Below are 26,035 nucleotides of genomic sequence, written 5' to 3' on the forward strand. Positions count from 1 at the left end.
CAGTCACCATTCACTTTCATTATAGCCTATAGATAAAATAAAATAAAATAAAAATAAAAAAGGATGAAAGTGAATGATGACTAAGGCTGCCAGTCCCTAACATCTCTTTTTGAGCTCTTCAGAAAATAAGTCAGGTTTAAAATAACATTTTAAATAACATTTTTTTTTTTTTTTTTTTAAGAAATATCTATTTAAAAGCCAGGTAAACGCAATGAACTTTCATAATGTATTTCAGAAATACAAATAAATTTTCCTCTACGGCCAAAATAAATAAATAAAATAGATTCATGATAAACTGAATTAAAGTAGAAGTAATAGCAGCTAGTGACCCAAATCTCCAAACAGACGAGACGATATCAAATAATGCAGGCTTAATTTCCAAACTACTTTCGTATCCCTTAATGTTCATGATCCCTCTCAGTCACCGCGCTATGTGACAGCCAATCAGCGGCTCTGTCGCTTAGACCGCACGAGAGAGAGAGAGAGAGAGAGAGAGAGAGAGAGAGAGAGAGAGAGATGCTCCGCACAGTGGAGGGGACACAGGCAGTCCTGACTCAGTCCACACAGTAGTGTCTTCACAGCGCTCAGAGGATACACATCGAAACCAGGACTACTGTCGACTCCTCAGCACTGAGGTGAGTGGAGGAAATTAACTGTAGCCTACTTACCTCATTTTGCGTTTAATGTAACGGCTCTGCATTTAACATTTAACGTGTGACCTCAACAGTTAGATCTTAGCATATGCCGTAGGTTGACTTTAGTGGATGCGCGTGGATGATGATGATGGCTGTCAAAATTTGCCGGGATACTTTTTTTTTTTTTTTTTTTTTTTGCAAACTACTAAGCTACTTTTAAGTGATTTGTATCGCAGCGTGATACGTATCATAGCATCAAAACATTTGTACCATATTATTTCCTGTTCATTGTATTTCCAATTTTCTGTTTTTAGTTTTACACGCCCAGATATAATACTCCCCGCGATAGTGTTGTCAGGGCCCGAACACCCAGGTGCGAGGACCCTCTTGGAACTGCTGTTTATTTACTCTTGTTTTATTTAAATGCGCAACTTAATATTTTAATGCAAAATGTTAATATGATTTCTTGAGGAAAGTTCGGACTATTGTAGTTGTCTATAAGCTACAACCTACTGTAAAAATGTTGCCATGTTTGTTTCCATCTGTTCATTTAACTTGTCAAAATAATAACTTTTTCATATATTTTTTTAATGGTTTCAACTTGATTTTCTTAACAAGTAATTAAATACAAAGTGGGGAAAGGTGCAATGAATGTATCACTGCATATTGTGACCTGATGGTTTTACTTAACAATTTAGCTATTAAACTTTTTTTCTTTTTTTTTTTTTTTTAGTTTTAGTGGGTTGACATTTTGTACAGTTTATTCACTGTCCATCTGTTGTGTGGCATGGCAGAAAGTAATGTCATTGGTTATTTTTGTTTCAATGCCTTTTTTTTTTTTTTTCAGAGGTGATAACAACCAAACAATAAGTGTATTTATTGTATTTATTTGTAAACCTGTTCCAGCATTCATCGTATTTCAGTGTCAGGCCTGTTAAAACTGAGTAAAAAAAAAAAAAAATGTGATTACCAGATCTGAAAAAGTCATATATATATATATATATATATATATATATATGCTAGACATTACTCTTTGTGAGTACAATCTCTATAAAATTATTTTAAAATCCTCATTCAGTAATTATGAATGACTGAAAAATTAATGGAGAAGTCATGGGAATTCAATGATCAAAAGGTGTGGGAACATGTTCAGACTGTAGTACTGTTCAAGGCCTTTTATGTCAGGCACCTGTAGATTTTTTGGTGGACTGATTAAAGTTGTTCTATATTATGTAAATTATTCATAAATTCAAGGACTTCTTCAGATTTTATTCTGAGAAAGATCCACAGTAGTTGCAAAAAATGTCTAAAATGTGTCAGAGTTTTTTTTTTTTTTTTTTTTTTTTTTTTGCCAATGTTATTATTTAGTTGTACTTGTACAAAAATATATTAATATTTATACTTTCCAGTCATTGCGGCAATGCAGTTTTTAATCCACTAAATTGCTGGATTTGACACACTGTAAAAAATCTTAGTCTGGCAAATACTGGTTGAACAACTGTGGTCTTCAGAAGATATGGTTGCTTCTAAGGTGTTCTGCTCATACTTTGGTTGGATTTTAGGCCATAGTGTACGTAATAAACAGCAGACTTGGTTATTTATGACAATTCGAATGTTAAGATTATTTTTGAGAAATAATAAGGCAACTGCTAGATGGGTTTATTCAAGCTGATGTTAGTTAATAGCATACTGGATGCAACGATATGCAAGTTTAAGTTCTCCTTTATTTAATTTTTTTAATGTTAAACATGGGTCTTTTAAGAGATAATGGAAAGCCTACAACATCCAACAGCTCTTTAAAATACAAACATAATATGTCACCTAATAATCAAAGGGTTAGAAAATGCTTGCAATTCTGTTTGGGTTCAGATATAGATTGCCAAATTGTACATAGATAGATAGTAAGGCCATATGACCTTTGATTGCTGAAATTCTTTAACAACAAGCCACATTACAACTGGATGGAGAATCAAGTGCATATTAGTTGTTGTTTTTATTATGGCCATTTTAATTAAATCTGAGAGTCTGTCTGAGAGGTTATTTATTTATTAAAAAACACAACAATAAAAGCATTTTAATGGCAATTGTCATAGCTGTCATGCTACATTCAAACAAACAGATTTTAAAATATGATGTTCTAACAAACAATAGAATTTCTTTTTTGATCAAAAGTTTCACACTTTGACAGTCTTAATAGTTTGAGAGTTTTGCGTTCTCAGATTGTGAGGAAGCCTGTATGCAAATGTTTCAGTAGTCTCTGTATGATAATTAGATCAGAGCTATCTGTCACCTGACATGACAATGGCCCAGTAAAAGCTGTGTTTGCTCGCAGGAGATGAAGCAGGATAACATTGATTAGCACATGCACATGATTCATTTCACCCAAGAGTGATTTATGAACCTCCATCATGCTTTTACCTCAATAATGGAATACCACATAATACCTACAAAAATGATACTTTCAGACAATTGAACTAAAAAAAAAACTAAAAAAAAAACCCTATTCTCAAGAAAAGCATGACTTGGAGTTTAAGCCTATTTTTCCAAGGAATGGGTAATTTGCTGTTCTTATGTGTAGAACACTTCCAAAATCAATAGAACAGTGTTTATCTACAGCCGCTTTAGTCCAATACGAGGCGATTGATTTTCTTTACCAATTCATCGTCCGCTATCTGTTTTCAGTTTCCTGGCTTGTTGTTCTTGTTGTTTGCTAATTTGAACGGATGGGAACGGAGGGCCTGGCGACTGAAACCGTGTCTCAAGTGAATCTTTAAATGGGCTCGCAAAGGAAAATATTCTTCAACATTTTTGTCTATGATAATAAGTTTGCATCTTCCAGCAGGGTGTTGTTATTTTCTTTCATCCACATATCCCTATAGGAAATTGGGATATGAGAGCTCTGGACGTCCTCCATAGATACTCAACACATCAGTCAGTGTGTAAGATGACAGGGCAGATCACAGAGAGTGCGAGTTGGAGGGAATTTGGGGGGAAAAAATAGCATTGATGATGAAAAACAAACTTGAAACAGAATTTGCTATGCACAATGAATATTTCTGCCATTCATGCTGGTGCTTAAGAATAAATAAGGATCGCTTGCTTTCTTTGTGCTGAGTGCAGCGTGTAATAAGAATGCAGATGACAGAGACACCATGCTGGCGGTCCTGCGTTTATGTAAGATGATTTATTCGGTCAGCGCATGACTGCTCTGAATGTGACCTGTGACTCTCCTTAATCACAGTGACCCTGGTGAATTAGCTAAACTTCAGTTCTGAATCTTCTGAGTGTGTGTACGGTTAATCAGAAGGGCGGGGCACTTTTTGAATTAAACGTTTGCATCATTTATGTATCATTCAGTCATCAACGTTAAGATTTAGAGATGGTTGCTTTGATAAAGCGTTATTAGTAGTTCAGCACAAATTTGATTTTGCGAGTCTGGAGATCCTTTAATCGTAAATCCTCCTCAAAGTTTTTTATTTGTGTTTGAAGTGACTTGATTCATGTTCGCAGTGACTCAGCTCGGCTGTCTCTGCTGATGTGATCTGCTCTGGCTGGTACATGTCGAAGCGGAGTTCTCCACCCATGTATGCAGAGAAACATGAGTCCGCTATATACATTTTTTATATTGTCATATACAAGACATCTCTAACTGTCTCCATATGTCCACCATTTTACACTAGGAGGGAACAAGTCCCATGTGCATGGAAATTTTGCGTGTGGCTAATCATCTGGTGGCTGGTGTTTGAAATTCAGCCCCATTGAACTCTATAGTGCTCACTGTGTGGCGATATATCTCCTTCAGCATAGCTTGTAACAGTCTAGATTTGCATAACTGAGAAGCTTCCCCCCTTTGGAAGTTGAAACTGTGTCCACAAAATGTGGCGGCACCTAATTACTCACCAGAGCTGAGTTGTCAAAAATGGGCTATCTGCGCAGGCAGCATCCAATCATGTAGTCCACTTTCAGGCACAATAATAGGCCTAATGTCATTAATGTTCTTTTCAGTTGTCATGGTTCTTTCAATTGATTGCTTTCTCTTATTACGCGCGAGTCAGTCCAAAATGAGGCAGAATGTATTACAGCTCTCCAATTTTCAAACCTTCCCTGGACATGTGTGAAATGAATTACACCAGCACCGAAAATGTCCATTCTGTTGAGGAATCACAGTTGTCTCAAACCTAGATTGGTCAGACAATCTAGCCTGGATATTTTCTGACGGTGACATCTCACACCGAAACTGCAATACTGATATATTTACCCTTGGAAAAACAAACTGTCATACAAGCAGCATGGCCCAAAAGCAAATAGTTATTAACTGGAAGACGACACAGTCAGAGTGTGGTCACAGAAAGGGCACAGGCCCCAAGAGCAAAGAGCAAGAAATACAAGCTACATACAGATTACTGTATGGCTGATGTATTTAATGGCAAATGAGGTACAATCTGTTATTGGAAGAATATGCTTTCTTTTTTTTTTTTTAAGAAGTAGGTATGCACAAATATCTTTGTCCCTAATCAGTGAAAGGAGTGGATTTACAATTCCTTTTCTTTTATTCAATAATGAATTGGAAATCATAGTTTAAAAAAAATGTATATATATATCCTGGTATTTGTGTTACAGGTAATATCTGTATTTGGCATCAGAGAGGTGACTGAGGGTCTGATCCATTTTAGTAATACAGTGCTTGCTCATTTAGCCCGGCTTCCAGATAATAAATATGTATTTGCTTTGCAATTAATTAATATGATGATAGAACCAAATTAGCCAAGATTCATAACAGCTGTACAAGACAACTATGTCTAAGGTCCTGCTGAGTGTTGAAGCTGGCTTTTGTTGATGAAACTGCAAACTCTTCTTTTGAAGATTGCATTTTCTGACTCCTAGTTTTCCTTCATCATATCTGGGTCTGTAGCAGTAAAATCCCCTACATCAGTTATCGGCTAATTGTTTTTTAATTATGAGCTTATCAGTTACTTTTAAATTTGTTGTTAAATTGTGCATGATATTTAATTGTGCATCTCCTATTTTTTTTATGCATTACCTTTGGTCACTTGAAGTAATCTTTAACAAATCTGTAAATGTACCGTACTGTATATAAAAAAATTATATTCATTGTAATACACAATATAAATTAATTAACTTAAATTATATATATATATATATATATATATATATATATATTCATTTAGACAAACTATTGTAGAATTGTTATATACAATATTTATTGTTTATTGTTCCATAACATAAAAAATAATCGGCTTATCAGTTTGTTTTTAATTGGCTGATATTGGATATTTAATTGTGCATACTAATTTCTCGTATTTCTTCATTTAGATTACCTTTGCACTCACTTAAAGTTAACCTTTAAAATTACTGTTAAATGTAATATTTAGCATTTCTCAAAATGTATATCCATTTTTCATATTAATTATAATATACAATATTAATATATTCACTTGTAGCACCTAGCAATAAAACAATTATTATTATTATTATTTTAATTATCTAGACAAACTATTGTAGCATTTTAATATCAGCCATTTATTGTTTATTGTCCATACTAGCATAAAAATCTTATTTTATAAGGCTTATCGTAACAGTTGACAAATCCAGGGCCGCCAGAGTACAGCTTTTCCACCGTTATATAGCTTGGTCCAAAGAAAGTATAAATGAAAAGAAGTCAGTTTAATCAACAGCCTTTAACCTTTGCTCTCTGCTTGCCTTCGGCATATATGGTGGCTTTTAATCCAAAGAATTTTCCAGTTGCCAGTCACTGGGTTTATTTATTTGTGGTCACAGAGCATTGAGATTTTCAATTGTATTGTTGCGTTTGTTAATGTCAATAAATGTCATTATTGATTATTTCTGTTGATATATATTTTTTTCTTTCTTTGTCGTGTGGGGCCTGAACTATATCAACAAAGATGCAGAATCAAATGTCAGAGTATGTTGTGATTGCAATCACGATGACTTCTTGTGACCTTTTGAAATGGAAGCATTGTTACCTTGATTGTAAAAATCCTTCTTTCCTCAAAGCAAGAGTTAAAGGCATAAAACAACAGTGAATTACGACCTAGTCAGGAACGGTTCCATTTAGATACCTTCATGAAAATCACGGCCATAAATTGAAACACAGTCTGGGGGTTAAACAACCACATCTCATTCTGTCTGAAACACAAGTCTCTTGTGTTTACCAAGGTAAAGGTGCCACACTTACAAGATGTTGTGAGTCTGAGGATGAGTTAATGGCATTGTCAAGTTGTAAAAGGGCCTTCAGGGTAGAACACACAATAAATATAAACTATGATCCGAGAAAGAGTCTGTTTGACTTTGACAGCCTCTGCAAAAACTCCATTAGCACCATGTTTGTGATCTGCGTATTTGTCAGTCATGGAAGTGACAAGTAAACAAGCACGCATGTAAACGCGCACGCACAAAACAACCAGACGCGGATACATTTGCATTGCAATGGGAGCTGCATTCCAAGGCTGAATCACAATGCTGAAGGGAGGCTTCTGTCTCGTAGGCTCCCGCGGAGTTCGTTACACACGCCGTAAAACTGCTGTTCCCACGGCTTCTCCTTTGCCTCATGAGGGAAACCCTAAACAAACACCCCACTATGCTGTTATGGGATTACAGGGAAACCTTTCCAGCTCCACTGTAAACGCCAGGGCCACACTGACACAAAGGTCAACAGGTGTTTTGTGCTATCTATTTGAACAGTCTGCACGAATTGTCAGGAAGGACAAGCTGCAGTCTATAACGCGACGCTCTCGTGAGCAAATGAATGTTATATGCGGCTAAATGGGGATTTGAGGCGCATTTGATTTTAGCAGGTTTGGCTAAATTGCTTTAATTCAGCACACAGGACGGTCCGCTCCAGGCAATTTGTGCAGCAAAAACACACGCTTTCACCGTCTTTATGGCCGACCAGGAAAAGCAGATTCTAAGTCAGTGGCACAACATTGCTTCCAGATCACATTATGGCCTCTCTCGTTACGTAATTAAGAGGACCCATCTGGTACGGGCAGCGCTCCCTGACACTAATTGTGTTGGTGTGCACATGGCCATCCCATTGAGCAAAAAAAGACCTCCAACATATGAATCCATTATCTCCTACTGTTCAGATTAGGGTGCACATGTTTCCAGGGAGATTATGGTGGAGGCTCGGGGGACGCTTGTGTCTTGTAGGGTCGAGACTTGAGGATTAAGTCTATGGTGTGGTAGCCCTGTTGGTTAAGCACTTCCAACAATCTAGTCACATGCCGGGAGTATGTTACAATGTGCTGTTATATCAAGTGACTCCTTTTATGTGTGTGTAGACTAGAGATAATCGGTTTTGGCCGATATTCATACTTTCATACTTTTTATGAAAATGTTAGGGGGTTCTTTAAATTCCCCCTGTGGTGAAAATCAAGCTGTTAATGTTGTTTATATGTCTATGTGGTGTTTTAATATGCTTTAAGACAAACCATGTGCAAATGCATGTCAACACCATTGCTGAGTATTTTCTCTTTAAACCTGCAGTGATCTAAAGACAGACTCAAAAACGCGTTTTGAACAAACTACCTTGTAACCAATCACATCAGTGTGTGATCGTCAACGAGTGGATGTCTGAGCTGGCATGAGTGGAGGCCTGGCTAATTTGCATATTCATAGAAACACACATACTAAATGGGGCAAGGTTGTAGAGTTATATTCAAACTGTTTTAAGGTATGAAGAATTAGGAAAAAAAAACTTTAAATATGTAGTTTTGGTCATCAAAGATTTTTTAAGGGATAAAATGACTGACTACAGGGGGACTTTAACACATACCTGTCAACACTCCCGTTTTCCCCGGGAGTCTCCCGTATTTCACACCCATCTCCCGCCCCCCTCCCGTTTTGTTATTTCTCCCGTGAAACTCCCGTAATTTGTATGGCCCAAACGTCGTTATATGAATAATCAACCCGTTCCAAGGTTGTCCAGTTGCCAGATCTTGTATGAAACCCATCCTACTCGCGCAATCAACACATCATACAAATTTCAACCATTGTGAGCTCAACCAGGCAACCTACAACCCAGTTGTGCCGTCGATATCCCTCGCAGGTAGTAGACGCGGGAAGTTGAATAAGCGTTAGGCTACTGGTAGAAATCACGATGGAAAAGACTCAGTGGTAAGTAAATATTTAACGCAATTAACGCAGCGTCCCTTTTCTTCCTGTCATCGTTTGGCTGCATGGTGTTACATTATATGATGCGCTTTTATTCTTGCTATGCTTTTAAACCATGCAAGCCATAGGCTATCTTACTTAATTTATAAAACTTTAAAAGCGGAAAGCACATCACTCATTCCTGGGAATACATTTGACATCACAGCCTGACCTTGACGGAAATAAATATCCTACGCCAAAAGTACCAGAGAAAAAGTCTCAGCTGTGCTCAGATTTGTAAACCGTACAGTTGCTTTCACCCCGTGGCTCAAAAGGGACACAACAAAAATAGGGACACACGAGAAAGCCAAAATAGAATGCAAAATGTATTAACAAAATAGAACTATACAGAAAAAAAACCTACATACAAGGTAACAGTGAACAAATTCATAACTTTCGCAATTGTTGTTTTGTAAATAGTTCTTTCGCAATTGTTGTTTTGTAAATAGTTCTTTCGTAATCGTTGTTTTGTAAATCGTTCTTTCGCAATAGTTGTTTGTAATATTCAGTTCCTGTGAAATACTGTTCCAATAGGTGAAGTTACACAACAATAAGCTGATTGATTACATAATATTTGGATGTAATATTCAGTTCCAGTGAAAATCTGTTGCAGTTAATGGAGTATACACAGTTGATGTGTAATATTCAGTACCAGTAAACTCCACCCGCTGGAACAGTTTCTTACAGTAACTGAATATTACACAACATCACCTCAGTTTTGCAAACTGTACTCACAGATGTGTGGCCTATACCTTATTTTAGAAATCTGTTTTTCTGTATATTGATTTGTTGTATATTGTTAAGATGAATTTTTCTATGATTTGGCGATAGGGTGTGTAATGTATAGATGACATGAAACCACATGAGGCTGAACTGAAACCCCCAGAGGTCTCCCATATTTTGGTACCCAAATGTTGACAGGTATGCTTTAACATTGGGTTTGTTTGGCAAGTCTCCAAAGAATAGCACCCAACAATAGGTAATGCAATTTCATGTATTATTATTATTATTAGTAGTAGTTGTAGTAGTTGTAGTAATATTACAGCAAAAATGTGACATTTCAGTTTTTTCATTATGATAATAACAATAATTTTTGTCATTATTATTTTTGTATTGTTATAGCTAAATAATGTGCATTATATTGTATTATTATTATTATTGCAAATAAAAATGGAAATAAAAACAGTGATACAAATAATAATAATTATTTTTATTATTATAGCTAAATACTATGCATTATATTTGTAATATAAAAATAATTATTCTTATTGCAAATGAAAATGAAAATAAAAAAGTGATGATAATAATAAAATATAAAATATTATTGTTATAATTATTGGCAAAATCATATGAATTATATTTTTATCATAATAATAATAATTATAATAAAAATAATAATGCATATGTTATAATTTTAGTTCATTTGCGTCAAATAGCAGAAATACAATAGTCTATTTCAAATTTAGTTTGCATACTTAATTCTTAACATTAAAAAATCCATCAGTATCGATCATAAAAACAGTATATCAGCTGATTGTGTGCTGTTGTATGATACTCCAGTCCCACAGTATACAGTATATTTATCTTCTTACTATCACTGATTTATTTCACATCTTAGCCTTTTTGCCATCAGGTAAACGTGTCATTGCATTTAAACCTCAAGTGATGTGTATAAATAGCCCTGGCAAATGTAGGGTAGGTCAGATATGGGGAAAAAAACGTATGTCTAAAATGAATAAATCAATCATCGCTTACAGCCGAGCTAGAGTGTTGCAGGATAAGTGATACCTTAGCATTCGAAAACCCAGCTGTCTAGACAGCCCTTTCCCCCCAAACAGACAAATCAATATATATTGATTACCCGCTATGCCCTGGGGAATGACACGGATACGCTGCTTGGCAGGCAAGTGCACTGAGCGGACCGAGAGGAGCTCGAATCTGTTTAAGTGTGCCACCCTGACTGAATTTGTGTTCACCTGATCTCGACTTTGCCTCTCATGCACTGTTGCTCAGTGGTAGGAAGAGAACCACAATCAAACATGGCACATGTCTCCTACCATTTGCTCGAGAGAGATGAGTACTAGCTAGAGAGTTTTCTCTTGGTGTTTTCACTAAGATGTGATGTAGCCAGAAGCTACGTGAGAATTTCTTTGCAGAGACCAAAAAAATAAATAAAAAATAACAGATTCACACAGCTCAAAGAAATCAAACATTTATGCTATCGCTATCATGAGACGCTATATCATGTACCTTGGCTATGCAAACAAGAATGACCTATTTAAAAAGCGTGACGTCTAGTCCTTCTAGTTAATGGCTGGTGGTCCGGTGACTTATTCATTTTAATAGAGAGCCTGGAGACAGTGTGTGGCATTAGCTAGCTCTGTTTCTCTCTGCTCTGCTGGTCTGTGTTCCTGCAGCAAGAATTGTTACCTGTCGCCTCCCTTCTCGCTGCCCGTGGCTGACATTCTCCTTCTCTCACTCCTAATTGCCCCTGTGGGACTTATCAGGGCTGCTGTGGCTGTCTGCAGCGTGGCAGAGCTTTCAGCGAGGGCCGTGCGAGGGCCCCCGCCTCTCTCTCTTTCTCTCTGGCACTTCTGCCGCCTGACCGACTCCCCGCGTCCTCCACAGGTGTCGCCGGTCTTCCTCTTCCTCCCTCACCTGTCAGCCCCCACTTCGCTCGCGTTCCCAAAGGGCCTCTGAGGGTACTGTGTCTTTGAGAGAAATATATATATATATATTAAAAAAAAATAGAATACAAATAGGACATGTGATGTCTCAAGGTCAGACTGCATGGTAAATTGTCTGATCTGAAAACAAAAGCAGATTACGTTCAGGCAGACGCGAGTGAGGTGCCGTTGAGGTTAATTTGTTTTGTCTGTGTTTTGGATGGCAGACAACCGTGGCGCAGTTTATGGCAGGCACCCTGAGAGTTAATTACTTTATCGTTGCATTAATTGAAACATGAAAAATGTAAACATGCTAGTGTAACGGAGTCAGTTTAAAGGTGATGTGTGTCATTTATTCCATGTGGGCTGATTTCTCAGAAAAGTGTGAAGTTGAACTGGTAGCATCTGGTTGTTTGAGATTCCACACCAATTTGACACTGCAACATTGTCTTAACCAATGGGGTGAGTTTGGGGCGGGACTATTTGGTTTGCGACCAATTGCTGACGGGGAGTGTTTGGATAAACTGTTATTATTTTTGCAGTTCGATTTAGTGATGCTAGTGACACAAACGTACTCGGTTACTAACGTAACCTCGGTTCTCTCTAGAAGAGGGAACGAGTACTGCGTTTGAAAAACGCTGCGGGAAAGGTCTCTTTTCACGAAATACTGAAGCAAAATTATCCTTAATTTTCATAAATGTAAAACGCATTGCAGCAGTGCACAGCTATGGCGAGACGGCTCGCTCGCTCATAGGCTGTTCTGCGGCAACTGCATTAGCCTATCGAGCGAGGGCTGATGCAACATCAGGCCAATGAGAGCGCTTCGCGCGCTCCTCGCCACATCCCGCCGAAACGGGTGTGGCAGTCCCCTATAAAAGGAGCTCGAGTAGGCTGATTCAACTGGTTTTCATCGCCGAAGCGAACCAGAGCGAACCGTACGCACGGCAGGGAACGCAGTACTCGTTCCCTCTTCTAGAGAGAACCGAGGTTACGTTAGTAACCGAGTACGTTCTCTTACGAGAGTTCTCTCGTACTGCGTTTGAAAAACGCTGCGGGAACCACTTGTAAGACGCCGTGCGTGCTGGGATAAGACACCGATCACTGGAAGCCAGTCCAGATATACAGTGCATAATCACCAGGTAGACTCAGAGAGTCTGGAGATAAAAAAGGGGGGGGGGACATCCGCCCTTAAAGGTTGCGTCCTCAGACGCGATATAACGTCACATAGGCAGGGGAAGGCCTGGCTAATGTGGGAAATGTGGGTCTTACACAATTCTGCCCAGAATTTTCCGGGGCGCTGTGCGCCTGCGAAATCAGTGTCCGGGCTAGACAGCTGACTCGACTATACCGAAAGCAGCTTTGCCTGCAAGGCGGGAACCTCTAGGTTGTAAAACCTTATGAATGTAGACGGTGAGGCCCAGCCTGCCGCCATACATATTTCCTGTAAGGAAATCCCGCTAGACCAGGCCCACGATGAGGCGACGCCCCTCGTGGAGTGCGCTCTCACGCCCAAGGGGCACTGAAGGCCCTTGGTGGTGTAAGCCAGCGCTATGGCGTCAACTACCCATCTGGATAGACTCTGTTTCGAAACAGCTGCTCCCTTGGAACGACCGCTGAACGAGACAAAGAGCTGCTCAGTCTGTCTGAAGACAGCAGAGCGGGACACATAAGCTCTTAAAGCCCTAACGGGGCAAAGACAGCTCGAGTCCCCTTCCTCACTCGGTAGGGCGGACAGGGAGATAACCTGAGCCCTAAACGGTGTGTTGAGGGATTTTGGCACGTAACCGTGTCTAGGTTTGAGTATGACCTTGGAGTCATTAGGCCCAAACTCTAAGCACGCTGGGCTCACAGAGAGCGCGTGCAGATCGCCTATGCGCTTCACTGAAGCTAGGGCCAGCAAAAACACTGTTTTGAACGACAGATGTTTGAGGCTGACAGTTTGAATAGGCTCAAAAGGGGCACCTTTCATGGCCGCCAAGACCGTAGAAAGGTCCCACATCGGGACTGAAGGAGGTCTGGGGGGATTCAGCCTCCTAGCTCCTCTGAGGAAGCGGATGACTAAATCGTTCCTTCCTAGTGACTGGCTTAGCGTTGCTGTCGAGAACGCTGCGATAGCCGCCACATAGACTTTGAGCGTGGAGGGGGACCTGCCCTTATCCAACAGCTCTTGTAGGAAGGAGAGAACCTCCGTCACCTCACAATCGAGGGGTGACAGGCCCCGAGCAGCACACCAGCTGGAGAAAACCGACCACTTCGAGGCATAAAGCCGCCTGGTCGACGGTGCTCTAGCCTGAGTGATGGTATTCAGCACTCCCTCCGTGAGGTCAACGGATACCCGTTGAGCGCCCACACATGAAGGGACCACAACTCCGGATGTGGGTGCCAAATCGAGCCCTTGGCCTGCGAGAGGAGATCTCTCCTCAAAGGTATCGGCCACGGGGCGGAGTCTGCTAACTGCATCAGGGCTGGAAACCAGGCTTGGCTGGCCCAGAACGGTGCTACAAGCAGTACTGGGCATTTCACTTCCCTGACTCGCTCTAATACCTGAGGCAGGAGGGAGACTGGGGGAAACGCGTATAGCGGGCAGTGCGGCCACATGTGAGACAGCGCGCTGTCGTTCTTTGAAAAGAACACGGGGCAATGAGCGTTTTCTGGGGACGCGAATAGGTCCACCTCCGCCCTGCCGAATCTCTGCCACAGCAGCTGGACTGTTTGTGGGTGTAGAGACCATTCGCCCGTGGGAACGTTGTTCCTGGACAGTCTGTCTGGACCCAGGTTGTGGACCCCAGGCACATGCACTGCTCTCAGCGAGCGCAAGTTGCGCTGAGCCCATGTCAGGAGGCGCTTGGCCAGCCTGTACAGAATATTGGATCTGAGACCGCCCTGGCGATTTATGTAGGACACCACGGCCGTGTTGTCCGAGCGGACTACGACGTGCTGGTCCTTGATTTGGGGACAAAAGCGCGTCAGCGCGTTGTGAACTGCTAGCATTTCTAGGCAGTTGATGTGATGGAGCTTCTCTCGTTCTGACCACTGGCCAAAGAACGGTCTGCCCTCGAGCAGCGCTCCCCATCCCGAGGTGGATGCGTCCGTAGACACCACCTTCACCCTCGAGGGAGTCCCCAGGCTTACACCCGAACGGTACCAATCGCTCGCCGCCCAAGGTCTCAGGGCTGCCACGCAGTCCTGATCGACTCTGAGGCGTAATCGGCCAAGTGCCCACGCTCTGAGAGGCACTCGCGCTTTTAGCCAGAACTGCAGAGGGCGCATGCGAAGCAAGCCCAACTGGAGAACCGATGCTGCTGAGGCCATAAGACCCAGCAGCCTCTGAAACTTTTTGAGCGTGGTAGTCGCACCGCAGCGAAAGGCTCTCGCTGTGTGCTGAATGTGCAGCGCGCGCTGTGTTGACAGCCGCGCCGTCATGGACTGCGAGTCCAGAACGACACCCAGAAACGAGATAGTTTGACTGGGGTTCAGGGAGCTCTTTGTCCAATTGATCATAATACCAAGATTCTCGAGGTGATCGAGTAACATGGTTCTGTGCTCCACGAGCTGTGATCGCGATTGAGCTATGATCAGCCAGTCGTCCAAATAGTTCAGCACTCGCATGCCTCTGAGTCTGAGGGGGGCGAGCGCTGCGTCCATGCATTTCGTAAACGTACGAGGTGCCAGGGACAAGCCGAAAGGCAGGACTGTGTACTGGTATGCCCGACCTTCGAAGGCGAATCTCAAGAATCGCCTGTGACGTGACGCTATCTGTATCTGGAAATACGCGTCCTTCAGATCTATCGACATAAACCAGTCTTCTCGGCGAATATGCGCGAGGATTTTTCTGGTCGTGAGCATTTTGAAACTGCGTTTCACTAAAGCTCTGTTTAGTCGTCTTAGATCCAGAATGGGTCTGATACCTCCGTCCTTTTTCGGGACTAGAAAGTATCTGCTGTATAGCCCCCTTTCGCTTTGAGCTGGGGGTACATGCTGTATCGCCCCTTTGCTCAACAGTTTTGATATTTCGGCACGAAGCAGGTGTGCTGCTTCTGAATTCACCGTGGTTTCGACGCGCGCTGTGAAGCGGGGGGGGCGTCGGCAAAACTGTAGCGAGAAGCCTCTCTTTATAATGTCTAGCACCCAGTCTGAAACCCCTGGAAGCGCGGCCCACGCATCTGCATGGCCGGCTAGGGGCTGAATGCGAAGCTCGCTCTGTCCGCAGTGCGGCAGTGGTGCTTCGGGGTGCGATAACATAGGCGTTACGCCTGTGACATATGAGGCGGGGAGCGCGCTTAACACAGCGGGCATAGCGCTCATCCTCGACCGCGTTACAGTGCTTAACTGAGCGAGGGAGGTCTGAGAAGGTCGCATGGGACTCATGTAGCCTGCAGGTGGACGTGGGCGGGGACCGGGCACGTTCACTGCTTTGGTCGCGCTGTCTGTGTGAGCAGCGCGGGCGCGCACAGATCCCGCTTTTACGGGGAGACTGTGATCTGCCAGACATAGTGTTTGTGGGCACTGGGAAGTGGGCACTTTGACTATGTTTAGAGCGCGATCGACCTGAGTCGATCTTATGAGCGCGGGCCCCGTGTGCGGGGCTGTGCTTTTGTGTAGGGATGGGCACAAAGGAGTGGGCATCAGCACTACGTTTATAGCACCATCGGCCGTGGCCGGGACACCAGAAAATACACTCTTTTCGGGATTTATCTGGGTAGCCGTAAAAACGGCTTTTGTGTGCAGGCAAGCGGGCAGCTGTGCGGGCTTGTGTACTGCAGAAAACACTGAAGCAGTCGCAAATCTTGGGACTAAGACAGCGGTGCGCTTTGGTGAGGGCCCGGCCGCAACGGGGCTTACACACCTGCGCTTTCCTAGGCGTGCTAGGACTTCTTTGGGGCTTCCGGCTTCAACGTGATCCTCGGCCGCGGCCCGCGGTGTGTGGGGCGGCGGCTGGTAGAGCGAGAGCGGGGCTGAGAGCTGCGCTGCTGTCGCTGTGAAGAGGATGCAGAAGGCGGGGGCTGAGGCTGAGAGCTCCGTGAGGCCGGTTTTTCACGGGCCGCTGTAGAGCTGGAGCGCTTCGGCAGGAAGTGCTTAAAAGCCTGAGACGCTTTCTGGGCTTCGGAAAATCTCTCCACGAACTCGGAGAGAGAAGATCCGAAGAGGCCAGCGGGGGAAAGCGGGGCGTCGAGGAACGCGTTGCGCTCTGAGTCACCCATTTCCGTGAGCGTCAGCCAGAGATGCCTTTCTGCTACGGTAGCGGAAGCCATACACCGTCCCACGGCCTGTGCTGCAGCCTTTGTAGCGCGGAGGGAGAGATCCGACGCGCTTCTCAGGTCCGCGATGCAGACATCCTCAGGTCCTATCTCGTCCAGTCGACGGAGGAGATCGCCCTGAAAGATCTGTAGCGTGGCCATGGTGTGTAGAGCCGATGCAGCCTGCCCAGCGGCGGAGAAGATCCGCGTGAGCAGCGTCGACGTTGTTCGACAGGCTTTGGATGGCAACACCGGTTTAGTCCGCCGTCCAGCAGAGGGCGGACAAAGGTGGGTCGCTATCGCCTGTTCCACCGGCGGAAGGGAGAGGTAGCCTCGGTCCTGAGCACCATCCACGGAAGCGAAAGCTGGTGAAACCGAGGATCGTGTCCGTGTGGAAAACGGAGCGTTCCATGCCTTAGCCACTTCTTCGTGAAGCTCAGGAAGAAAGGGTGCGGGCTTAGACTCCGGAGAAGTACGCTCGCCAGGGAGGAAGCTACCATCCAGCCGGGTGCGAGAGGGGAGCTTCGGTGCAGACCACTCGAGGCCGAGGCTCGCCGCGGCCAGCGCGAGTACCCGCATGAGCTCCCTCTCGATGCTAGCTCTAGCCGAGGGCTTACAAGCAGGAGGCGTGAGATCCGCAGAGCTCGCCCAATCCTCACTGCCCGATGCTAGCAGAGAGCAGGAATCTTTATCCACCGACTCAGCTTCAGAAGCGGCTCCCTCGGATGAAGCGGCGGCAGACTGCGGTCGCTGTGTACTGGGAAGTGCTTCGGGGGAAGCTGGCGAAGCAGGCGGGCGAACCGGCGAGCTTTGTCGGGACGGAACTGGTTCCGGGGCCCGTTGCGAGCGCCGCTTTTTACGGCGCGGCATCGCGGCAGGGCGTGCAGGCTCGGAGAAGTGCGCGAGGCGAGTCCTCAGAGTCACCATCGGCAGAAGCTCGCAGTGAGGGCAGCCGCCGTCAGCGAGCGCGAGCGCTGCGTGATCCTCACCCAGACAGGAGACGCAGATGACATGGCGGTCTCCCTCGGTGAGTGGGGCTCGGCACGAACCACAGGATGGCATCTTAAAAAAGACGCGGCTCTTTTAGAGGGTGAGTGTTCGGAGAACACAACACACACACACACAAACAGAGCAGAAAAGGATATGTAGCGCCGGAAAGCGCAGCAGGTACGGCTTGTAGAAGGCGGCGAAGGCCAGCAGCTTCAAGGGCTCGTCCCGCTGAGATGCTTGTTCTCGACGGCGTTAGCTTCTTCGTGATCCAGCGATGCGTGCGCTTCGCTGAAGAGATGAAAATCAGTTGAATCAGCCTACTCGAGCTCCTTTTATAGGGGACTGCCACACCCGTTTCGGCGGGATGTGGCGAGGAGCGCGCGAAGCGCTCTCATTGGCCTGATGTTGCATCAGCCCTCGCTCGATAGGCTAATGCAGTTGCCGCAGAACAGCCTATGAGCGAGCGAGCCGTCTCGCCATAGCTGTGCACTGCTGCAATGCGTTTTACATTTATGAAAATTAAGGATAATTTTGCTTCAGTATTTCGTGAAAAGAGACCTTTCCCGCAGCGTTTTTCAAACGCAGTACGAGAGAACTCTCGTAAGAGAACATTACACACTACAGCTTTAAGTTAATTGTTAGTTTACCAAAATAATATATTATCATTTTATTTGGGCTTCGATAGTCATGTAATAATAATAATAATAATAATAATAATAATAATAATAATGATAAAATAACCGACAACCAACATAAAGTTTTCTAAATCCATTAAAATCATAAAAAACATGTTTACCCCTTTTTTTCATTTTAAATTGGAAATCGGAAGTCACTCCAATGCAAACAAATTAAGCAAAGATCTTATTACATTTAAATAAAAAATAAAAAATCTTACAGGATGAGGTTAATAGGCATGTATTATCACCCTCTAGTGACACTTTTACATAATGGCAATGGCGGGTTTAAGTATATGGTGCAAAAAAAAAATATTTATAATTATAATTAAAAATTATTATTTTATATAAAATGTTATTTTAATTTTTTTATTTTATTTTAGTTAGGTTTAGAGTCATGAAAATATATTTTATTAAGTTTTCCCAGTAATGTTATTTTGTCTTCTTTTTTTAGTTTACGATTATGACCTTGGTTTGGAACGATGATGACAGATTTTTTTTCATTTTTGTGTGTATTCTATTTTTTAGGAACTCAGTCATGACTTTCACAGTATTAGACTGATATAAAGAGTCTGTAGTGATGTGGATCAGCATGTATCAAATGACACATTGGTGAGGCTGTAAAATGAAGTGCTGTGCGAGACACTATGTGAAACCATAGTGTCCCATTGAGTTGTCTTAGGTTTGTGCTTATATTTAAAGACAGCAGGGGAATTTTCATCCTTCACTATCCATCTCCCTCCCAGCAGGATGGACTTGTAAATGAACGAGCAGACATTTTGTGCTGGAAACTGTGTCTGTTCAGTCTGACACACCATGTAACAAAACCGCTTTAGATCCAGCTGAGTTCCCCCGGCAGGACTGTGTCAAGGGATTTGCCAGGTCACAGAGCTGAGCAAAATGGCTGCCCGAGTTTGACTAATGTGCTCCAGGAGCCCGTTCTCTTTGCCCAGGAGTTTTGGGTGGCTGAAATTCATTAAAGAGCAGCATCCGTAAACTACAATTGTTGGACATATCGGGGCCCACATCTCCCATTTTGCTTCCCTGTTTTTACTGAAATGCACACATAGAATCATGCACACACATACAGTATGTTTATACATACGTAGAGCCCCCATAATAATTTCTAGCTCATTGACTTTGACAGTAAATCAATATCCTGTACTATCTATTGTTACCTAATTCAATTAGGCCAATTCATAAAGCAGAACATAATGGAGCTAATGGAAAATGTTATTAGGGGAATAGCTGCACCATTTAAGTCATACACGGAACTATGAAAGTCAATTCGGCATCGCAATTGTGCATTTCCATCTGAATCGCTGGCCCTCAGCCGTCGCTCTTTCTGGATGAAGGGTGATGTTGACCTGATGCATTTTTACACTGACGGAGAGAGGTGCGCCAATGTCGCAAGCAATGTTGTAAATCAAAAAAGCAGAGGTACTTAAATGCGATTCATTGAGAGGCCCACGTCTCCCCTTCACCACTTTGTGCAATCACATTTGCAATCTGCTTGATAAAGTGTGAGAGGGAGTGAGGGCATGCGTTCAGTCGCAGACAAAGCCTCAGATTGATGTGGAAACAGGAAACGTGCTGATTGCTGATTATTATGTGGTGGCAGGAAGCTTTTGTCTATCAGACTGTCATTCCAGCAGGTCAGTTCAGAGCCAGCAGGCTATTGTGACCATGCATGCTGATAAAACCCAACACACATTGGTTGTTGTTGTTGTTGTTTTTTCAAAGAAACTCTGAATTAATAGCTCTGTGAGTGGTTAGATCTTTAAAGCAGGGCATTTAGAGAGCATGCGTATTGATTCATTGATTACAGATTTGTGAGATCTCGCCCATTGGCCTGCTTTGCAGTATTTTAAAAGTCGGGGGTTAATGGCTAGGTGGGGAAAAAAGCCTTTCTGCCTTTTTATCATGATGGCTGCAGCCCTTCGAATGGCCTCTGCTTTTATACTTCGTGAATGTGGGACGCCAATTATATAGATATCAGAGCATCGGCTACAAGACTTGCAGTGGAATTGGTATCTCATGGAGAATGTTTCAAAGATATCTTTAATAAGGGGATGGCTGTCATATGGTACAGGAGCTGAAGTTGCCTTTAATTAGGAAGAGAAGCATTCCCAGCAGCCCTAGGATAACACTGAGACTTTGCCCAATAACTGATTGTTTTTCAATTAGTTTCTATCTCTTATTGCAGGTACTGTGTGGCTCGCTGGCAGCAGGAAGGACTATGAGGGTGGCTGCCGCCTGCACTGCAGAGCTCTGTAACTTTGGCAGATAGGATCATTATCCCCCTGTAAGACACCCTAAGAGCCGGAAAGATGAGGACTTGGATTGTACTTCTTCTGTGGGCATGTGCACACAAAACCGTGAATGCAGTTGCCCTTTCAAGAGGGCCGGTTCGAAGGAAAACCAAAGAAATTGAAGGACCGCAAGACAAAGAGTTGCTCAGACGTTCAAAGAGAGGATGGATGTGGAGACAGTTTTTTCTGCAAGAGGAATACACAGGAACGGAACACCAATATATTGGCAAGGTAAGAGAGATCATGTTTCTATTTCAGTGTATAAATGTGGTCTGAGCAATGCTGGAGTAATGTTGATAGAGTCGATTTCAGAGATAGATTTGGTTTCATCACTCCTTCTAATTCTGTCTTCTGAGGTTAAGAAACAGAGAATGATCAAAACTGTTGCCAAGTCATATGTAGGGATCTCCAGCATAGAGCCTGCTGGATTTGAGATAAGGAGCTGGGTGAAATCTGACCTCCCTGGTACTTCACACCAGCTCTGAAGCTCAGAGCTGTAGAGGATCAAATATTAAAATAAAGTATAACAGTATGCTACTGTTTCTTATTGCAGAAGATCTCAAACTTTGGCCATCAGGTGGTAGGCGACACACCTCAGGATTTACACTAAGTAAGGTTGTTAGATGAACCTGTTAATCCATTAAAAAGTTCCTTTAAAAAATTATTTATTGCAAACAGAACATGAAGGCGCAAGACACTTCATATTATTGTGGCAGTGTTTCAAATTTAAATGAAATATCACACCAGTGTTAAAAATCTGAAGATACTAATAAGTGGATCGTAGTTTTCATTTTATGGCTGAAAACTGATAAATAGCCCATATTAAAGCTCTGTACTACTATATCTAAATAAATAAAAATTAAAAGATTTAAAGCTAAAATCAATTTTACGCTTTATAATGTACAATATGAAAAATGTATAATAAGATTTCATTTAACAGTGTTATTAAATTATTAGATTTATTAAAGATTGGATGATGTAAATGTAATCTCAATGTAAAAATAGGGGAAATTAACATATACAATTACATAAAATAATTGGCAAAAAAAAAAAAACATACAGTAGTACCGATATATTGTGCATCCCTAAATATACACTATCATTCAAAGGTTTGTGGTTAGTAAGATTTTTATATAATTCCATATATATATATAAGTACACATTAAATTGATCAAAAGTGACAGTAAAGACATTTTACAAAAGATTTATATTTCAAAGTAATGCAGTTTTTTCTAATCTTGAAAAAATGGTATCATGTTTCCACAAAAATTTAAAGCTGTTTTCAAAGGATCTTGTGGAACTGAAGACTAAAGTAATGACTGCTGAAAATTCCTGCTGTAATTATATTTCACTATTACTGTTTTTACTGTATTTTTTATTTAAAAAGTTTTATTAAAAGTTTTGGTGAACTCATGACTCATGAGACTTCTTACCAACCCCAAACCTCTAAACAGTAGTGTATGCTATACAATATTGAATATTTATTAGTTTGAATTTGATTGTAAAATATGTATATTAACAAGTGCAATAACATGTTATGTCGTGCTGTGTGTTTGTAGAGGCTGTTCTGCATGAGGCCAGTCAAGGAACTGATAATGGTCTTTACAGGAATAGTGGAATCTAAATATAAACTTAAACTTGCATAGAGTTTGTGGTTCTTGGATGTTCTGATTTGATCTGGTGGTACTTGGCCTGAAAAGTCTGAGAACCACTGGTTCAGAGACTCGAAAGCCTTGCAAAGGATCACCAACCAGTGGATTATTCATGTGAGATGTTGCAAGCGCATAATTCACAAAGCTCTCTTTGTTGTTATGGACATTATGTGCCTGGATCATGTAGCAGTCAGTGTGGAGTAGAAGCAGCCATTTCTATAATGTTCAGAGCATAAGAGCCATTCTGTTTGAATGGTCTTTTGTATTTTACTACCCTATTTTACTGTAACAAAGCGGCTTATTCAAGTGGAAAGAAGTGTCAAATCATTCTCTCACTCTTCTATCAGATGTAATTGTCAAAGCTAATCACATCCCACCTTCAGCGCTAAAATGAGATGTTCCTATCACTCAATTTAATCATTTTGTGTAACAATAGTGAATAACACAAATTCAAAACTGCTTTATACACACATAGAGACGAGAAGTAAAAAAGTTTGATTACCTCATAAATATCTGACAAAAGTGGTTGCACCAAAAGATACCATGCAGCAGTGTCACTGTTCATAATAGACAGGCATTCAGCTTGATTGCATATTCAGGGTGCTGTACTTTCATCTGATATGCCATCAGAATTCAATTCCACAAGGACTCATTTTCACATATTTGCCATGGAGTACCTGTCTATTGCTACATTCCCCCTGTAGTATTTCGTTATTGTTTTATTCCTTCAAAATCAACGGACATTGAATACATTCAGGATATCGAATGCAATACATATTCATGAGCCATATCAACGGCAGAATGAGCGGAGGTGCTGATGAAATGCTTGAATTGCTTCCTCTCAACAGCTTCACTCAGATATGGATAAAGGAGACGGCACAGTGATGTACGTTCTCTCAGGTGAAGGTGCGGGGACGATCTTTGTGATAGATGCCAACTCAGGAGATCTGCATGCTACCAGGAGCCTGGACAGAGAGGAGAAACCTCTCTACTCGCTCCGAGCTCAGGCTGTCAACAAGAAGACCGGCGTCCCACTGGAGCCAGAGACCGAGTTTATTGTGAAACTACACGACATCAATGACAATGAGCCCAAGTTTGACCAGGAGGTTTATACAGCGTCCGTACCTGAGAGGTCACACAGTGGTAAGATTCGGCAGCTTCAAAAACAACCACTGAAAGTCTTGTGGGTGCATATGAAGTATATCAATATTGTAGAAATATTACAAAACAATCTATTGCTTAGTATAGCAATATAAAACAATTGTAACTTAAATGAAGTCTTTCACTTTTTGAGTCTTATTATTTACTCTCCTGCATCTGGTTCCAAACCTGTATGAGTTTCTTTCTTCTGTGAACACCTAAGGAGATATTTTGAAGAATGTGCAGGTCACTATTTTCCATGCAGTTTAATAAATGTTTTTTAAAAAAGGATCCAAATTTACTCATTTTAGTCTTTATTCACTGATAATCTTCCCCTGGAGAACTATTAACTGCTGAAACTGGATCACTGAATCAGTAAGTTGAACTTGAGAACCAAAACAGCCAGATTCGTGAATGAATCATTCAGAAATTCAATTCCTTAGTCATTTCCTCCTTTATGCTTTCCACTGAAGAACGAAAGTCATAACAAACATCATGAGAGCAAGTACATAATGACTATAGGTGAACTCTTTCTTGAACTAATTTCTTGTTTTTCAGGCACCTATGTCACTCAAGTTACCGCCCAGGATGCAGACGATGAAATGTTTGGCTACAGTGCAAAGCTAGCCTACAGCATCAGCCAGGGTCATCCGTACTTCTCAGTAGAGCCAAACACAGGTCAGTCCATGTTGAACTATTATATAATAGACAGAAATGGCGAAATAGAAAGAGAGAATGTGTATCTGTATGATTTGAAATGGGGCAAGGGTTGCACTGCAGCTCTGTCGTTCAAGCAATTTAGCCGGGCAAATTCGCCCAGCGAGTTTAATCATTGCTAATGTGTGCCCTGGAACATTTCCCGCAGAGGTCTTTGTTTAAACAAAAGAGAAATAGAAACACAAAAGCTCCCATGGCAGATTAGTGTCCAGCTTAACACTGATATGCTTTAGCCCAGATGGGACACGAACGATGATGTCCATGAGCACATGAAATCCTAAGACTGAAAAAAAGGGATATTCATTAGAGTTGGGGGTTAATCTGAGAACATTTGTGCCATTCAAAGAAGCAGCAGGGCTTGGATTCTTCTTTACGTGAATTACTGGATTTGTCTTTTGCCTTTTTTGGCTCTAACCGGGACATCAGGCATACTTATGTTCAAAGTCAACGTGAATCACTGTTTGCAAGCCATTTTACTTCTGTAATGTGATATAACAGGATGTTCAATAAGAAAGAATGTAGGATGGGACATGATTTTATCCAACACAAAATTAATTGGGTCATGAAAAGTGGTCGTTACATATAAGAAAGTAAGTTTGCTAATCAATCCCATTAAAGCTATTTGGCTATTGGTTAACATTATCCAGTAGCTTGCATTTCCTATATATATATATATATATATATATATATATATATATATATATATATATATATATATATATATATATGCATTTTTATGCCTGATTAACACTGAATTATGATTACTTGCTGTTTATTTTTTTTATTTTTTATTTTATTTATTTATTTCAATTTCAATTGAACAATTCAATTCAACTTGTACATTATGTCTTGTATTATTTTAGAATTCTTGCTGTGAATCTAAAATAATTATTGCAAAAAAAATTACTGGTCCAACACTGTCAAGCAAATCCAACAGTGTCTTACTCTGAAATTGCTTGTCACCAAATTGGTTTAGCTTGTAAAACACCGGTTTTAATAATCTAAGGTCTTGTTTCTTCAGAACCTGCAGCGATCTCTCAATCAGCAGCTGCTGCCTGTAATAATCTCTGCGGCAAAATGTCAGTCTCAGTGCATGTACGCAATTAGTTCTGCACTGTTCAAACACAACAAAGACTCAGCTGCAACTGCGGTCTGGTGTCGTCCATCTCCTAGAGTAAGGAACTGGGCTGGATTGGATGTTAACAAACTAAGTCATCTTTCCCTCAGGTATAATCCGGACAGCTTTGGGACCTTCCGATATGGACAGAGAGCAGAGGGAGCACTACCAGGTGGTGATCGAAGCCAAGGACATGGCCGGCCAGAAGGGGGGCTTAACAGGCATCACCACAGTAAACATCAGCCTCACCGATGTCAACGACAACCCCCCTCATTTCACACAGGGTAAGCATGCATTTAATAGATAGAAAATATATATGTCAATTTGTAAATATCAACAAATTGATATTTGCACAAGACATTTGTTCCGTAATTCAAATGATTCTTTTCATTTGCATGAGTCTTATATTTAAAATAAACAACAAATACAATACACAAATAAAAAAACAAAGACAATATATATATATATATATATATATATATATATATATATATATATATATATATATTTTTTTTTTTTTTTGTCATTATGAGAAGGAAAACGGTTAGTGGGAAAGCTTTACCAACTGCGTGAGGTCTGTGTGTTAATCCTGATTAAATGGACAGAGTGGGCTCAGTTCACTTACTCTTTTGTGTCTCTCTTAAAATAATCTATTCTTTTAGCCTGCATGCAAATAGAAAATGCTTGGAATTTCTGTCATGT

General features: G+C 41.7%; 1 protein-coding gene across 1 annotated transcript in view; it reads left to right on the forward strand.

Annotated features, from left to right (window-relative positions):
- Positions 1 to 525: 525 nt before the first annotated feature.
- Positions 526 to 26,035, forward strand: part of cdh6 (cadherin 6) — a 37,541-nt gene continuing 12,031 nt past the window's right edge. The window contains exons 1-5 of the mRNA XM_084120032.1: positions 526 to 635; positions 20,602 to 20,938; positions 23,208 to 23,502; positions 24,058 to 24,177; positions 25,444 to 25,617. Coding sequence (XP_083976158.1) covers positions 20,726 to 20,938; positions 23,208 to 23,502; positions 24,058 to 24,177; positions 25,444 to 25,617 — 802 coding nt within the window. The 5' untranslated portion in view covers positions 526 to 635; positions 20,602 to 20,725. The remainder of the gene's footprint in view (positions 636 to 20,601; positions 20,939 to 23,207; positions 23,503 to 24,057; positions 24,178 to 25,443; positions 25,618 to 26,035) is intronic.

Source organism: Abramis brama (assembly GCF_963993115.1).
Source record: "Abramis brama genome assembly, chromosome: 7".
In the NCBI taxonomy this organism is placed as follows: domain Eukaryota; kingdom Metazoa; phylum Chordata; class Actinopteri; order Cypriniformes; family Leuciscidae; genus Abramis; species Abramis brama.